Source organism: Ursus americanus, chromosome 12 (assembly GCF_024610735.1).
Source record: "Ursus americanus isolate L20-20 chromosome 12, mUrsAme1.1.p, whole genome shotgun sequence".
Lineage (NCBI taxonomy): Eukaryota > Metazoa > Chordata > Mammalia > Carnivora > Ursidae > Ursus > Ursus americanus.
Window position 1 is genome coordinate 504,438 of NC_142138.1, and position 18,815 is coordinate 523,252.

Sequence of the window (18,815 nt, forward strand, 5' to 3'; positions counted from 1 at the left end):
TTATCCTTGATGCCTCTATTTCCTTCACACTCACATCCACTCAGTAAGCTCCTTTGGACCATGTCCCCAACCCATTCCCCACTCTCATCCCATGGCTCACAGTCCAGTTCCAGTCACTGTCCCTCTTACCTGGACCATTATGACAGCCTGCTAACTGGAATCCGTGCTTCCACTCTTGGCCTACTCCAACCTACTCATCATACAGGGCTTAGAGTGAGCATTTTATTTATTTATTTTTAAAGATTTATTTATTTATTTTAGAGAGCAAGCAAGACAGAGAGCATGAGGGGAGGGGAGGGGGAAGAAGGAGGAGAGAATTTCAAGCAGACTCCCCACTGAGCACAGTCTGATTGGGGGGGGAGGCTCAATCTCAGGACCCTGAGATCATGAGGAGCCAAAATCATGAGTCAGATGCTTAACTGACTGAGCCACCCAGGCACCCCCAGAGCAAGCACTTGAAAACACAAAACAGATAATGTCATTCATTTGCTTAAGGATGGCTTCCCAATAGCTTCCCACTGAGTTAAGGGTGCCTTGCAGAGCTATGCAGGATTGGGCTGCTGCCATGTCTCTGATCTTATCCTCTATGACTTTTCCCTTGTCCACTACACTCCAGTCACACTGGCCAGTGTCCCATCCTAAGTGTTTGCCTTCAGGCTAAAAAATTGCTGACAGAGACAAAAGATATTAGGATGTAACTGAATTTATATTTAAGTTTTCACAATTTTTAAAAAATTATTTTTTTAAAAAATTTTTATTATGTTAGTCACCATACAGTACATCATTAGTTTTTGATGTAGTGTTCCATGATTCACTGTTTGCGTATAACACCCAGTGCACCATGCAATTCGTGCCCTCCTTAATACCCATCACCGGCCTATCCCAATCCCCCTCCCCCCTCCCCTCTGAAGCCCTCAGTTTGTTTCCCAGAGCCCATATAATTAGAAATAATGTATTCTTAAAAATTAAATATACAAGATATATTCCACTTATGTACAAGTTTTCACTTTCTATCGCTTACATAAAGATGAGCTACCAGTATACACAAAACAGATTCGGGAAGCCACAATAAATAGAAATCAGGCTGTAAGATCACTAATAAAACTAATAAAACAATTCAAAAGCAACCAATACAATTTAGGAAAAAAATACTCTAGTAAAGAGAAAAAATAAAGCCAGACTCAACAATGAAGCAAAATGAACAAAATAATTAACACAATTAACTGGGAGAAAGGCGTCAAATAAGGCTCCACAAGACAATGAAAAAGGAACTTCTGAGAAGATATATCTGAACCTCCTGGCACAAACAAGTGGAACCTGGAAAGCAGTCCCCAAAGAAGAAAAGGAGGCAACTTCTACATTCATTACAAACTGCTTAATTTTTAAGCATCACCACAAATTACTCAGTAGATTAGGGAATCATTCCTGTATCAATTCTTAAATGAACAAAATGCAGCCTCTGATAGAATTCCACACATTAAAAAAAAGGGGCTAGTTATTTTTCAAAGCATTCTAAGATTAATGGCCATGTTTCAGAATACATAATGGTATGTAGCTACTATTTTTAAGTAATCAGGGTTATTTTATTCTCTCTCCTCAGGCAGTATATTTCTTCTCTGGTCATCCTCTCCCAGTTAACAGCAACAAATCAGAAACCGAGTCCTCCTTAACTGTCCTCTCTTGTCCTGCAGATCCAACCAGTTACCAAAATCTGTCAATTCTCCCTCTGAAGTGACCATCTCCTCTGCTCCTATTCTGAGTTTAAGGTTTCATTCTCTCTCCCCTGCCTGACAGAAACAATTACTTCAGTCACGTGTGGGACCCCATCCCTCGCCAATCCATCCTCTAGCACTCACTTTCTAAAATACACAATAGATAAAACTTGTCGCTACTCCTTTAAAAGTCTTCAAAGATCAAAACCTAAACTGTCTCCATAATAAACATGCCATACCGTTTTCTGCGTCTAGACCCCCCCCCAACTTCTCTACTTGGGAGATTCCTATTTATTCACCACAGTCCAGAATAAATGTTACTTCATAATAGCTTTCTGGCAAAATCCTTAAGCAGAGCGCCATCTCTACCTCCCACTTCTATACCTGCCCCACAGTGTCGGAGCTAAATCCTACTACCCAGTCAGTATCCCTGGGGCTTGGCACACAGCAAGCACTAAAAAAAAAGAAAAAAGGAAAAACAAAAAAACAAAAAAAAGGAAAAAAAAAACAGTTTGTCTTTTTACCAAACTCAGAAACAGTTATGTAATTTGAGAAAATCACACATGTTAAGAAGTCAATGTTTAAATTCAAGCTTTCATCAAAACAATTCTGACACATAAATGGATACTTACATACAGAATCCACTGTAATTAGATATCAATTATTCATGTTAAATAAGGAATACTAAAACTGTAGATAATAGAGAAGTCATTTATATATTGATTTTGGAATTTTTTCTATACAAATTTCAATACCTAGGCTAATTAAAAATGTGCTTGCTATCGTTTAATGAATACAGAGTTTCAGTTTCAGTTTTGCAAGATGAAAATGTTCTGCAGATGGATGGTGGAAATGGTTGCACAAGTATGTGACTGTACTCAATGCCACTAAACTGTACACTTAAAATGATTAAAATGGTAAATTTCAAGTTTATGTCTTTTATTACAATTTTTAAAAAGATTTTATTTGAGAGAGAGAGAGCAAGAGAGAGCATGAGTGGTGGGGAGGGGCAGAGGGAGAGGGAGAAGCAGACCCCTTGTTCAGCAGGGGCAAAGCGGGGCTCGATCCCAGGACCCCAGGATCATGACCTGAGCAGAAGGCAGACACTTAACTGCCTGAGCCACCCAGGTGCCCCTTTTATCACAATTTAAAACATTCAATTAATGAAAAAATGGACTTGCATTTCTGGGCTATCAGGAGGCTCAGAGGCTGCCGTGCTGATGCCATTTCAGATTCAGCTAACATCTACCATTACCATAGACCGAGCCCTGCACCAGGCATTTTCACATAGATCATCGCAGGTATTACCAATACCTATTTGCAGGTGAAGAATAAGAATCTGGGGCTCAGAAAGTTTAACAGTGCCACGGAGGGGGAAGGGTTGGTCGGGCAACAGCAATGAAAGATACGTAATAATAGTTCACAAACAGAAAACTGAATTAACGCCCGAATCCTGTTTCTACAGACTTCTTAATTCAATAAACATTCATTATCTGCTATTTGTCAGGCAAATGCCTAGAATAGCACTGAAGATAGACCACTAAACAGATAAAAACGCCTGCTTCTCATGAAGTTTAAATTCTAAACCAGAGGTCCACAAAATGGGGTCTTTGACTGGAGGCATCTGCAACAGCATTCACTGCAGGGAGGCAGAGACCTCCTGGCAATGAGAACCACCCTGCAGAGGAGCGTTACTCATTCCCTAAAGTATAAGCAGAAAGGCTGGGTACCACTTATCACCAAAGATGCTGAAACTTTTCCAAGCCGAGAAGGAATTTATGGGTTGGAAAGGGATTAATTACATAAACTTCTAAGATCCTACTCAACCTTGGAGTTCTATTTCACTAAGCAACAAACAATATTATGAGACAGCAATGCATCCATATCTTGTGTGTGTGTGTCTGATCACATGCACACATCCCAACTATGAACTATTTAGCAGTATAAATTATGTCTTATTCTCCTTTACATCTCATGTGTTCAAGTTCATGAAATGAATGAATGAATGCAATGTTATAGGCTTAAAAGACAGTGGATTGACTGAATCTTGTTCTGACATTAAATTTGACATTTAAATTCTACTTCCGATTTGCTATTTTCTTTTTTTAAAAAAAGATTTTATTGATTTATTAGAGAGAAAGAGCGCAAGCAGGGGAGAGGGAGAAGCAGGAACCAATGCAGGGCTTGATCCCAGGACCCCGGGATCATGACCTGAGCCAAAGGCAGATGCTTAACTGACTAAGCCACCCAGGTACCCCTCCAATTTGCTATTTTCAAAATAACCCTCTAAAGCTTTTCCTATTTCCAGATTGAAATTATATTCATTCACTCTTTAAACAAAAATTCTTTGACTACACATAGGTTCCAGCCCTGTGCCAGGTAATGGGGGATTCAAAAAACAAGGTACTCTCCCTTCAGTCTAGAAGAGGGAGTAAGATACCTAAGTAAGTGTGATAAAGTATTATAGGGGCCACATTAAAAGTATACAGGGGCTCAGAAGGTAGAGGAGAGGGTAGGAGCCAGTTCTATCTGGGGAGAGGGTGGGAGGAGAAATTAAGACCATGGAAAAGGAATTGAGTCAGAATGGAATAATAAGAAAAGTATATCACAGAGACAGAATAATGTAAAGAAAGAAATGGTGCCATGAAGCATTATGCTAGACTTCCTCTGTCCAATATGGTAGCCACTAGCCATATGCAGCACCTGAAATGTGGCTAGTATGACTAAGGAAGTAAATATTTAATTGTTTTAACTTTTTATTAATTTAAATTTATAACTGACATTCAGTACCGTTATAGGGAAAACTTTTTTTTAAATTAGTTTCATAGGTAGAAGTCAGTGATTCATCAGTTGCATATAACACTCAGTGCTCATTACATCACGTGCCCTCCTTAATGCCCCATCCCCCCACCTTGTTTGGAATAAAACTTGGTATGGGAATCTACTTTTTCAATTGAAAATTGTTGAAATCTAAATGCAGATCAAGTATTTCTGACAAAACTTGGTGTCCACACTGAGATGTGCTATCACTGTAAAACACACACCAGATTCTGAAGACTGAATATGAAAAAAAGGAATGTAGAACAGCTCATTATGTATTTTTATATTGGTGTCAAAATAGTATTTTAGATACACAAGTTAAGTAAAATATATTATTAAATTAATTATTAAAATTAATTCCTCTGTTCCTTCTTTACCTTTTTCAATGTGGCTACTAGAAAATTTAAAATTACATATGTAACTTGCACTCTATTTCTAATGGACAGTGCCATATTGGGCCACTGTAGTTCAGAGCAGGAGGCATGTTAGAGAGTAGGCTAAGACAAGTAAAATGTGGCTGTATTTTTTACTATAATGGAGAAAGCAGATCTAAAATGAGCAAAAAGCAGCCCATGGGCAGAGAAGTAGTGAGGGACAGAGGAGAGAATATACCAATGGCCTACGGGACGTTGGCTCTGGAGGCTCATTACACTCTTGCTTTTCACACGGCTTAGTTGTAGTCCTAGTAATTAAAGGGACCCTAACTATTTCCGATGTAGAGATAGAAGAAAAGGCTTTAGAGAAACTCTCATGATTTTAGTATCAAGTGGAAGAACAAGTTTACCTTAATCTCAGATAAGACAAATCATCCCACCTCAGAAAATCCCAAGCAAAGGATAAAAAAGGGATAAGACATAATAAACCAGAAACCTATGCTTAAAATAGATTTTATATTTAAAGATTCTTGATAAGGTTCTTAGTTTCTACAAAGCTAAAATTTTCTTTAGAATGTAAACTCTGAAAGTTATGAAATGTTTTTATTAAATTCAACTAATACTATTAAAAATGGTGCTATAAAAATGGCAAGAATACATACCTTCCTGAAATGGCTATAAGTTTTAATGACAAATAATATTTAAAAGCTAGACAAAGCATCTAACATGGTGCCTAACGTATAGAACAAATTCATTAAATAATAGGTTCTTCTTTCTTTTCTTAATAATAATCTCAAGTGTGGATGAACTGTTACAGAAATACCTTTAGGAATTTAAAAAGCGAAACTTTCAATTCCTTCCACAACCTGAAAAATTGATGACAAAATGACAAAAGAGACATCATGGCTAAAAGAAATGGATAATGAATGATATAATTAGTAATGAGGAATTCCCTAGAGTCAGCCCTTGCTAAATCTCCTAATCCCTCTTACCTCCAGAATAGGGTAAAAAGATACTTACCACTAGGCTGCATAGTCAATGGACTTAACACAGGTCAATGAATTAAGAAGTTTGGGATTTATCCCTGGATCCACCAATACCTTACTCTGACCTCTGACAAGTCAGTTTTTCTGTATGTTAATTTCTCCATCTGTAAAATGGGGGTGGGAGGAAGGAGGACACTTATTACCCCTTAAAGTACTGAGACTTAAGCATTAACAAACTGGCTACATTATTTAAAAAGTAGGACATTTAGACACATCTTTTTTGCTTATTAGAATATCTCAGGGTTGGGTAGTAACTTATAGCAAGTACCACAGGTTTAATTTAACTAAGCCCCATAGTCACAGAAATCAAGAATACAGATATTTTCTACATTTGGTCCCATGTAAATACTGAATATAAATATAATTTTCAACTAACCAGGTTAAGCCAAAAACTCAGAAGATACTAAAAATCCATTAACACGGTATTATGGACTCTCCCACAATTCCTAGAACATAGTCCTAACTCCCTATTAATGAGACTGTATTTGGAGATAGGACTTTCAAGGAGGTAACTAAGGTTAAAAGAGGTCATAAGGGTGGGGCCCTAATTTGTCCTTGTAAGATGAGAAAGAGACATCAGAGATCTCTCCCCCTCCCTCTCTCTCCACAAACACACACAGAGAAAAAGGCCAGGTGAGGACGTGATTGTCTGTAAGCTGAGAAGAGGCCTGACCAGAAACAAGCCCTGCTAGCCTCTTGATCTTGGTGTTCCAGACTAGAAACTGTGAGAAAATTAATTTCTGTTGTGTAAGCCACCCAGCCTGAAAGTCTGAGCAGACTAATACACATGGTCATAGGACAAACGAGGCCATAGTCATTCTTTTAGAGCACCTGCCCCATGCAACACTACTCAGTTTCCAAGTTGCCCTAGAGAATCTTCACTCTTTCTTTTACCATAGTCTGACTGGTAGTAAAATAAAGCAAAACAAAATAAAGACAAAACAAAACAAATAGGAAATTGGAAGTTAAAACTGTATCATTTTGAATGTCAACTGTACTCTCCCTTAAAGAGTTTAGGCAACTAATTGAACTACACTGAGCCTCAGTTTTCTTATCAGCAAAATAGGGATGATAATCCCAATGCTACTTGCTTAACTAGGTTTTTGTGAAGAACAAATGAACAAAAATGGCTTTAAAAGCACATAATACAGTTAATAGGGATTATTAAGGGAAAACTTGCTGTTTGCTACCTTGATTCTCAGAGGGAAAACTGAGATCCTGAAATCATACAATGTACTTACAAAGAGGACACAGGACATTACAGCCTCCTATTACTAGTTAGCCTCTAAGGATTCAAATACTCAGTTTTTGAGTAACAACTCTAAGGAATATCTGCTAGAATTACTTCTACTTTGGCTCTTCTCCCTCTGGCTTCGTCTTACTGCGGACCGGAACCTTTAAAAGATTATCATAATGCAGTCTTCTTGGGGGCAGTGGAAGTGCCTCTGTGTACTCCAAACGACTGTAATGACACTAGAGGCAGGAATAAGAAGAGTAACCTGCATCCTCCTAATGCAGTCTGGAGCTGAAACATTAAGAGAGGAATCTGTGGAACATCCTAGAAAATACAGCCTCTTTGAGTTCTGAGAAAAGAGCACAAGAGCATAGACCAGTAAAATAAAGCGGTGCTGTCCTGTAGAACTTCCTCTAATGCCAGAATGTTCTGTACCATCTAGTGGGCGGCCATTAGCCACATGTGGCTCTTCAGCCCTTGAAATGTGGCCAGTGTGACTGAAGAGTTCCATTTTTGTTTGCATTTAATTTTTATTAAATTTAAATAGACGCATGTGGCCGGTGGTGACTGAACTGGATAGTGCAAGACTTAGAGGAGGTAAGGGTTCTGGTATTTCTGGAAACCCTTGAGAGAAAAATAATATGTAGCAGAAAAATTTACAAGGCTATGGAAGCATCCTTTTAACACGTGGCAAAACAATCATAACAGGCCATCCCCTGAAGCAAGGAAAAGTAGAAGAAATTCTTCATATATTAAGAAAAAAATTTAGTTATAAATTATCACTTATATATTAACAATAATAATTATTTTTCTTAACATTCCATAGCTATTATTTTTAAGTGTTTACTATGTACCAGATATTGTGCTAAATATTTCCATAAAACCATCTTGTGAAATCTTCACCAGTGTGAGACCACTTAGTATGGTATCATTATCCCTTTTTACCTAATGAGGAAATAATACCCAGAGAGGCTGAATAACTTTCTAAAAGGTTAGTCAGTAGAAAAGCCAGTATCCCAAACTATGCTCTTAACTACACTGCCTCTCTCTCAAAAAAAAAAAAAAAAAAAAAAAAGACAAAAATACTCACAAGAAAGAAACCCTACAAATGCTTCTAATATAAAATAGCCCAACTTAGATATTCTACCCACTTTGCTACAGTGAAAACTGAAGCACGGATGCTTATTAGCTTGATCTGGACACTGAATTAATATTAAGCATAGTCTGGGATTTAATGAGGCAAAACTAGATTAAATGGAGGATGTCCAAAGGTACCATGTTTTAAATATTCATAGAGCTTGGAAAACACAAAAGAAGTAATGCAGGCTTACATGCACATATCAATGAGAGAGAGGGGGTGGGGAGGAAGGGAAGAAGGGAGAGAGGAGGAGGGATGTTTTTCTCAGAAATAGAAACTGGAAAATAGAAAAAAGAAGCATCAAATGTACTTCTGAAAACCCATTAAGACAGAACTCTTTCAATGTTACAAAGCAGTTGTGATTTTAATAAACCATAATCCTATGCTGAGAAGCATAGCGATCAAAAAGGAAAAGCTGGGAGAACACCTGCCCCACTGTGGCCATGGAGGACAACCTACAGAGGAGGCAGGAGACGGACAAGGGACTAGTCTGGGATGTACCACTGATTAGCCACTCTCTTATTAGCAACTATTCCTAGTGCCTTTTAGCTGATTCTCTGCCTCCAGCTCTCCTGCATTTACTTTTACTCTGTTCAGAGAGAAGCGTGATGAGATGGTAATATTCCTCTGGGATGATCTGCCAGAAGAGGGGGAAGGGGAAGCAAGCTAGGCAATCCCTTTCTCGAAGAGAGCAATAAATCCTGTCTTGTGCATGCAGCAGATGTGAACAAAGAAGATGGAACAGATCTCTCCTTGGCAATCATCCCTGCCCCCACTCCCTCTGTAGCAATTATACATCTCTGCACGTGCACACAGAGAGAGGAACCCCAGAGAACATCAGTATTTCCTTTAACAAGCAAAGCAGTTAGCAATGAATAGCTAATGAAAATGCAGAGAAGCTGTAACTCCCTTTGTTTTGCAGGCAGTCCTAGCAGACTTCAACTACGTATAATGTGTCCCCTTTCCAGAGGCTTACAGAGGTGTGATCCAGAGCCTAAGAGAGGCTAATGCTTTCTGCACATCTGGCTGTTTCCTGAACAGGGAAGAAGTTTAGTGGACCAGAGGTGCCGCATCATACTTCCTGGCAGACATATATGGCTCTGATGTCATGAACTAAGTAATGCACCACCACCACCATCATTTCCATCAGTATCCAAAAAAAAAAAAAAAAAAAAAAAAGAGTTAACAGTACTGGATGATCTACTCCGCCAGTCAGGAGACTCTGGAGGTGAAGTTTTATGTTCAAATCTAGACCCTCTACTCTGAATGAGATACAGGCACACAATCCTATTCAAAGGAAAGCAACAAGGAGAGTAAAGGTTTAAGAAACTGTGGAGGTTTAACCAGGAGACGAGAAGACTCAGGGGAAACAGGAGAGCTGTTTGCAAATACCTGACATGTTCTCATGTACAGGAGGGATGAGATTCGCTCTACTTGTTCAATAGTACCCCAAGGGACAGAACTAGGACTAGTGAGTGGAAGCTACAGGTAGACGGGCTTCAGCTCATTACTAGGGAAAACTTTCTGGCAGTCAGAAGTATCCAACCATCAGATAAACTCTGGGAAGGAAAGGTATGACTCTACCATCATGGAGGGTATGGAAGCAAAGGTAAGATAACTTCTTGGTGGAAGTATTAAATCATGAAAAGGAAGAGGAATGTTGGACTAGGTAACCTTAAAAGGCCTATCCAAATCTGAGATCCTACAATTTTATGGGGGTATGGACCTCCTGAATTCATCATGCTGGGTTTGCAGCATGGACGGTATGTATTTCTACAATACCAACTTCTCCTCTGAAGGCCCACAGAAGTCTGACATGGGGGCAGAAGAAATAACAACATCATCATCATCATCTTCTTTCCCTTCTGCTTCTTCACCTACCATGTCCTGGCACCATGGCAGGCACTTTTTTTTTTTTAAAGATTTATTTATTTATTTATTCGACAGAGATAGAGACAGCCAGCGAGAGAGGGAACACAAGCAGGGGGAGTGGGAGAGGAAGAAGCAGGCTCATAGCGGAGGAGCCTGATGTGGGGCTTGATCCCACAACGCCGGGATCACGCCCTGAGCCGAAGGCAGACGCTTAACCGCTGTGCCACCCAGGCGCCCCTCTCTCTAATCTTTGAGAGTCAAGTTCCAGCTAGGCTACCGTGAGACTGAGCCAAGAACACATCATCTTTGGTTTTTACTTTCCTCATTTGTACAACAAAGGGGCCGAACTTCATTCATGATCTGTAAGATCCCTTTTAAGTTCTATCATATTGTGAGTCTATGGACAGCAGCATCAAGGTACCAGCCCAATTATTTCCTCTGTACCTGTTACAACTTAAAACCAGGCTGGATAACCTGAAATATCCTCTTTCTTTGAAATAATGAACAATGTGTGATGCTTTTATTTTACACAAATACAAAATTTAGTGTAAATGGAATTTTTAATAAAAAATGAAGTCTATTTTGAGCACACCAAGATGGTTAGTTAAAAGAAACCTTCATTAAAGTAAGCTCAATGTTTTACTGCAAAGTAACTTGTTCTATAAATTTGGATTTTATACATTGGATTTTCTCTTATACTATTTTGTTGTCCACTCAAGTCATCCATGCCAGTCCTGATGGCGTCTTGTTCTTTGTGCTTGGTAATCAGTCAGATGGTATAATACAGAACTACAGGTTTGGAAGGAACAGTAAAAGCCATTTAGTTCAATGCCTCCTCCTTCCTTGCCTCCAATTCCACCAACCCCAGCCAGTGTCTGAATCTTCACCGAGTCTCTTCTTATACCCCCACTGATGAAGATCCCGCATCTCCCCAGGAAGTGCCTTCCATTCTTGGCTGTGCATCTTGGCCTTAGGAAAGTGATTCGCAGTATTTTTTTTTTATTTTTTTATTTTTTATTTATTTTTTTATAATAATTTTTATTATATTATGTTAGTCACCATACAGTACATCCCTAGTTTCAGTATTTTTTTTTATCTCAATAACCATGAGGGAATCCCAGCATACTTCCATTAGTAATAGTAGTTTCATCTACAACTGAACTTTTAAAAGAGGTCTCTCAAGACAACAAGATAGTAACAGGAGGGAAACTTTGCCTTTTCATTCGGTATACTTCTGTTGCCAAATTTTTCACAGTGCATATACATAATTTTAACACATACATACATTAAAAAGAAAGTGGTCCAAGGGGGTAAATGTTTATCACAGTAGTGGTAGGGAGTTAGACAGGAACAAGGCTCCTCAGGGAAACAAAACAGAAGGAGAGAATGGCATGTGTCTGATGTGACACCTCCACCGACTCTAATATGCTTGGAGGGTGCTGAATGTCACCTACCTCTTGGAAAATCACTGCTCATCTCTATCTCAATTGAGTATGCCCGCTCTTTAGGCATTTGGGGGCCGTTTTCATGTGTGCAGGGAAAGTTAACTGCTTTCTGGTCTTATCAAGGTGAAACGCAATGACTAACTATATAACGTGTCTAACTATATAATGCAGCTCCTTCTTGTTCTCTCCCATTCCACCTAATCCACAGTATATCGTTCTGCCTTCCAACATTACACCTCCACGGTCTGTTTATTTTCTCTTTACCATGATGGGTTAGCACACTTCCTAATTATTCAGGCTAATTACCTTAGTCCAAGCTCAAGGGTATTTTTACCAAATATCCCTACATTTCCCTCCTCTATTATGAAGATCCTGCAGCGATACCGCCAGGGTTTGCATCTGGTTCTATCCCTTACTAGCTGTACAACCTTGGCCAAGTAACTTAACCCCCTGTGCCTTGGTTTCCTTATCTGCAAAGTAAAGACAATAACAGCAATTAGCTCACTTAGGTGCTAGGAGAATTAAACAGGATACATAGAAAGCACTTAGACCAGTACATGGGCACTGTAGACAATCCATGTTACTGGGCATTGCTGCTTCCTTCTTCTCTGTCATCATCATCCTCATGCCCTGCTATTCATCAGGAAACTGTCTTATTACAGATCCAAAGCGTTAAATTCGTAATTTCTTTCTTGAATTTCTATGTTCCCTCTTTCTCAATCTGAAGCATTCTTGACGCTTCAACATAGCTCTCTCTGACAAACCCGATTAAAGTGAAACTTCCTCACTTAGCATACCTACTCCTACAGCTTGTTTTCATTACGATACACACTCATGCTTCACCAATTCACGTTCCTTTTCTTTTCATACCTCTATTCAAAACCCACCTCCTAAAGCAGGGTTTGGAAAACTTCTTCTGTAAAGAGACAGAGGCTAATTAATTTTTTAATTAGTTTTATGGGACATACAGTTTCTTTTGCAACTTCTCAACTCCACTACTGCAGCATGAAAGTAGCCATAGGTAACACATTAACAATAAACATGGCTATGTTCCAAAAAAACCTTTACTTACAAAACAGGCAGCCAACAGAATTTGACCTATGAGCCCCAGTTTGTTAATCCCTGATCTAGAGGAATTCTTCCCTAAATAATGCAGTTTGGCTGTGATCAACCCTCTGTTCTACTTCAAGCATGGACCATATTTACTTAGACGCTTCTAAGTGTTTGTACGTGGTCAGTCTCCCACTAAGACTGGTGCACACGTCCTTTAAGGGGAGCTAGTCTTTAATTCTTTGAACACAATGTATCTGACCAGGAGTAATGTGGGGCGTTAAGGACACAAAGACAAAGTGCAAGCCTATGCTCACGAAGAACTCACAGATTAGTAGGACAGGTAGCCATTCAAATACACCACCGTAACACAACGTGATTCTTGCTCTCATAGAAATTTGCTATACAAAGTGCCCTTGGAAAACAGAAAGGAATGACTGACTGCTTGGGGACATGAGGAAGCCTTCACAGAGATGAAGTTGAGCCAGGACTGTCAGAACAAAGATGAATACGCATTTTAGACAAAGGGAATATAGTACAAAGATACTAAGGCACGAACATGGCCGTGTGTTTGGTTAATAGCCAGTAGTTTACTACAGATAGAAAAGGATAGGGTAAGCTACAGAGATAAAGGGAGAGGAGAACAGAAAAGTAGGTAGGCAGCAAACGAAGAGCCTCATCTGCCTACTAAGACAATGGTATATTATATACTGAGCCATCTGGTGTCATCTCATACATTGTGTTAGACATTCAATATCAAGATCTGACTTATTAATGATAGTTTACATCCATAAAGGGATTTTAACTTTTTTCACAGACTTTTATGTACGTTACTCCCAATGTCCATACAGCTGCCGTACTGAATGCTCACACGCCTTCTAAATTCTGACACTGATCTTCAACTTGTGACGCAGTGAGGAGAAAGAGATTTAAAGGCAAAAGATCTAAGACCTAGAACTAGCCGTACAGCACATAGTAACATGATTTTGAAGAAGTCTCTTAAGCCCTCACTGTTTCCATAAAACAGGATCAGCAACTGTACCTACTTCACAAGATGACTGTCAAGACTGTGCAAGACGATTATGTGAAGAGTACTGTGCACACCATCAAGAGCTGTGTAAATGACACGCAAGAGTTGTTAAAACTGCAGGATTAAATTGGCAAGAAAGGGTGAGATTCTTTTATTCGCTCTAATCGCTTTTTGTGACACATACATTCATATACAACCTAACAGGGGAAAACTCTCTATCTCTGTTACATATAAATACAGGCTCTGACCTTTCCGAGGATCCGATGTTTGCATGGTACCATCAGCTATATCAAATAGGAAAGCGTTCCTCCTTAGCAAGATGGAGAAATCTGGAAGCAAACAAGAGAAAAAAATTAGAAATGTGAACTACTGTAGATCAAAGAAGACATGCAGTGAAACTAGGTTTTTCTCGGTGGACACCAACAGGCTGGACACCCAGACAGGGCTTCCCAAAGGCAGCAATTCAGATAGGTTTTCAATTTCCAGGATCCTTCCCTCAGCTTTGTGGGTTCAGAACACTGAGTCTGTTAAAAACAGAATATATTCTTGAGGGCAGTTCTATAGATCATTAATCAATGATGGATAAATAAGAATGTTAACTCATTAATTTATTGTGAGAAATATAACAGGCACATGAAATAAAATATCATATGCTGAAAACCACAAAACACTGCTGAAAGAAATTTATCCCAATGATGTCTTTTGCAGAAATATAAAAAGTCATCCTAAAATTTATGTGGAATTTCAGAGGACCCCAAATAGCTCAGACAATCTTGAAAATGAAGAACAAAATTGAAAGATTGACACTTCCTGATTTCAAAACTTACTACAAAGCTAGAGTAATCAGAACAGAGTGGTACCGGCATAAGGACAGACTTACAGGCCAACAGAACAGAATTAAGGGCCCGGAAACAAACCCTAATATATACAGTCAAACGATTTTCGAGAAAGGTGCCAAGACCGTTCATGGGAAAAGGATATTCCTTTCAACAAATGATGTTGGGAAAACTGGATACTCATATGCAAAAGAATGAAGTTGAACTTTTACCTTATACTGTATACAAAAATTAACTCAAAATGCATCAAAGACCTAAACACAAGAGCTAAGATTATAAAACTCTTACAAGAAAACACAGGGGAAAATCTTCATGACATTGGACTTGACAATGATTCTTACATATAACATCTAAACCACAGGCAATGAAAGAAAAACAGATATACTTGATTTCATCAAAATGAAAAACATCTGTGCATCAGAGGACAATGTCTGAGTGTGAGAGACAACCTATAGAGAATAGGAGAAAATACTGGCAAATTATAAATCCAATAAGGGATTAATATCTAGAATATGTAAAGAACTCCTACAATTCAACAACAAAAAACCCTCAAACAACCCAATTAAAAAATGGGCAAGGGACTTGAATAGACATTTCTCTATCTATACAGATAGCCAATAAGCACACGAAAAGATACTCAGCATCATTAATCAATAACGGAAATGCAAATCAACATCAGAATGAGATACCACTTCACACCCACTCAAATGGCTATCATAAAACAAAACAAAACAAAACAAAAATAACAAGTGTTGCCAGAACGTGGAGAAATTAGAATCCTTGCGAATAGCTAGTAGGAATGAAAAGTGATGCAGATGCTGTGGAAAATCTCAAAAACATAAACATAAAATTACCATATGATCCAGCAACTCCACTCCTGGGTATGTATCCAAAAGAACTGAAAGCAGGGACTAAAACAGACACTTGTACACTAATGTTCACAGCAACATCATTCACCACAGCCAAAGGAAAGGAACAATCCAAGTGTCCATCAGTAAATGAATGGATACATAAATGTCCTTTATACACACAATGGAATATTTCTTCCATAAAAAGGAATACAATTCTGATACTTGCTACAACAGAGACACATCTTGAAAACATTATTCTAAATAAAATAAGCCAAACACAAAAGGACAAATATTGTATGATTCCACTTATACTTGGTAACTAGAAAAAGCAAATTCATGGAGATGGAAAGTAGAGGTACTAGGGGCAGGGCAGAGGAGGGAATGGAGTGTTATGATTTAATAGGTACAGAGTTTCTGCTTGTGATGATGAAAACATTTTAGAGATAGTAGTAAAGGGTACACAACACTGTAAATGTACTTAATGCCTTTAAGTGGTTAAAATGGTAAATTTTGGGGCGCCTGGGTGGCTTAGTTGTTAAGCGTTTGCCTTCAGCTCGGGGCGTGATCCCGGCGTTCCGGGATCGAGCCCGACATCAGGCTCCTCTGCTGGGAGCCTGCTTCTTCCTCTCCCACTCCCCCTGCTTGTGCTGTCTCTCTCTGTCAAATCAATAAATAAAATCTTAAAAAAATAAAATAAAATAAAATGGTAAATTTTATGTTACATATATTTTACCTCCTCCCCCAAAAAAGAAAGAAAAGAAACAGGTAACAGGTGGACCTGTATCACAGTCCCACTGAACCACCTCACAAGAGAAATATAAAAAGCTTCACACAGATTTAAAAGAAACTAAGTTCTGGAGTCATAGCATTCTCTTTCCTGGGTAATCCTAGATGCAACCAGCTGTCAATTTTGTTTATGACCTCTTAACAACCATTCTGCAGGTTTCCAAGCTATCTTCTGACAAATCCATCCTTTCTTTGGATAACATTACTATCTATATAAAGCATGAGATGGGCTTTGAGTCTGAATAACAATTCTGTCACTAGCTTTGTAAACTTGGACACATTACTAAATGTCTCTGAGCCACAATTTCTGCATCTTTATTTTTTTATTAAGATTTTATTTATTTGTCAGAGAAAGAGAGAGCACAAGCAGGGGGAGCAGCAGGCAGAGAGAGAAGCAGGCTCCTCACTGAGCAAGGAGCCCGATGTGGGACTTGATCCCAGGACCCTGGGATCATGACCTGAGCCGAAGGCAGATGCTTAACTGACTGAGTCACCCAGGCATCCACAATTTCTGCCATCTTTAATGTGGGAATAATCGTGTCTACTCCAAAGGGTTTGTGAGGGTTGAATAGCATTATCTATTTTAATGAATGGATATAAGTAAGTATGTGATAGGTAGGGGTCCTTCTCTGCCTCCCTAGCTTTCTGTCACATTACTAATCCCTAATGAATGAAGTCCGTCAGGTCCCTGCCTCTTGGTTCCACTGGCATTCACACAATCCTCACCACAGCTCTCTGTGGATTAAATGGCCTTGCTAGTATTTCTCTCAGAAACCTTCTCTTTGAAAGTCCAAGTCCAAGTCTTCTCTCCGAGACCAACAACATCCAAAAGACCAAAAGTAAATGTAGACAAATTCATTTTCTGCTCATCTCTCAAACCTCCCCTACAGGAATCGACCCTCCCTGAGGGCAGAGGCTGTCATAGGCTTATTTTATATCCCACACATTGCCTATAGTAGAAAAAATAACTTTCTGAGTTTTTTTAATTGACTTTTCAACAATTCTGAGTTTTTTATAACAGGACCTTGCATAAATAAATTTCCAAGTATCTAAGTTCTGTTTCTATACTTGTAGTACAAAGCAATAAGGTAAAAACAATACCTATGGTTCTCTTTCAGTGATGAGAACTGAAGCAAATGATATGAGGTGTTACAGGGTGTGACCGTGACTATTTCACAGCCTGCTATACTATAATTGGCTTGTACTAAAAGTGACAGAAATAAGAGAATAAGTCCAATGTCCCACCATAAAAAAAACTCAATAATGAAGTTGATCTGATATCAGGCAAAATTTAAAAATCCATTTAATCTCCACTTAAAAAGCAAAACATCAAATCAAGTAATCATCAGAGAATAACACCAAATCAGAATTCATATTGCTGATTTACTCCTGAATCACAGGGGTGAGACATTCAATTTCACCTTATCTGACTGATCTAAACTCCTTCAGCTACACCAATTGGGATTCCCACCGTATATATTTATTAAACATGCCTAGGTATAAGACTGGAATCAGGAGACAGAGAACCCAACGGAACAAAGAAACTGAGAGGTTACAAGGAAAAGAGCTGGGGTCATTTTGTTAAATATACTTTTCATATTGCTAACTTATGGAACCGTCATAGGAGAAGGGAATCCACTATGTGCTAGTTTCTGTGCTAAGCACTTTAAAAATGACTTTTTAATGAAGTATAACATACGTATTGAAAAGTACACAAATCATAAGTATAAAGGTCATGAACTTTTACAATGTATCTCCAAACCAAGAAAGGGATTGTTACTAGCACCCAAAGAAGTACTCCTTTGTGTCCTCTCCCAATCATTACTCCACCCAGAGTAAACACTGGCTTGACTTCTAGCATTGTAGAGTAGTTCTGCTTGTTTTGGACTTTATATAAACAAAATATACCGCATGTGCTCTTTCACGTCTACTTCCTTCCAGTCAACATTTTGTTTGTGAGGGTCATCCTTGTTGTCCCTAGCAGGCACTTCTACCTTCATTACTTGATTTAAAGAACCCAACAATGGGATTTCCCATTTAGTTAAAAGAAAAAAAAGAGCTGAAATTCTGAAGTTAACTCAGTGAGATTAATTAAGGCATCCAAGGTCACATAGCTACTAAATTGAAAGGCTAAAATTAAAGACTGTCTAATTTGAAAGTCCATGCTCTTTCTGGTTCCATTATGCTTGCTTACTGTATTTAAAAACACCAAAAAATTAATCCCTTTCCTGGTTTACTTATCATAGGCTATATATATATATATATATATATATATATATATATATATATATATACACACACACACATACACAGAGGCTTGGCAAAAAATCAAGTACTATGCAAACATAAGAAAGTATTGTTAAGTTCTTTGTAGATCTTGGATACCAGTCTTTTATCTGTAGTGTCATTTGCAAATATCTTCTCCCATTCCCTGGGCTGCCGCTTAGTTTTTTTGACTGTTTCCTTGGCTGTGCAGAAGCTTTTTATCTTGATGAAGTCCCACAAGTTCATTTTTTCTTTTGTTTCTCTTGCCTTTGGAGATGTGTCATGAAAAAAGTTGCTGTGGCCAATGTCAAAGAGGTTGCAGCCTATGTTCTCCTCTAGGATTTTGATGGATTCCT

The 18,815-nt window shown here is 38.6% G+C and overlaps 1 protein-coding gene across 11 annotated transcripts in view; it reads right to left on the bottom strand.

Moving 5' to 3' along the window:
* Nucleotides 1-18,815, bottom strand: part of SCMH1 (Scm polycomb group protein homolog 1) — a 176,580-nt gene that overhangs the window by 124,790 nt on the left and 32,975 nt on the right. For 7 of the 11 annotated variants that reach the window (XM_087865779.1, XM_045799852.2, XM_045799849.2 and 4 more), the window contains exon 2: nucleotides 13,970-14,050. In XM_087865779.1, coding sequence (XP_087721905.1) covers nucleotides 13,970-13,994 — 25 coding nt within the window. In that variant the 5' untranslated portion in view covers nucleotides 13,995-14,050. Of the gene's footprint in view, nucleotides 1-5,926; nucleotides 6,057-13,969; nucleotides 14,051-18,815 lie in introns of all 11 variants that reach the window. The other 4 variants (XM_087865780.1, XM_045799846.2, XM_087865778.1 and 1 more) reach the window with 1 other exon arrangement.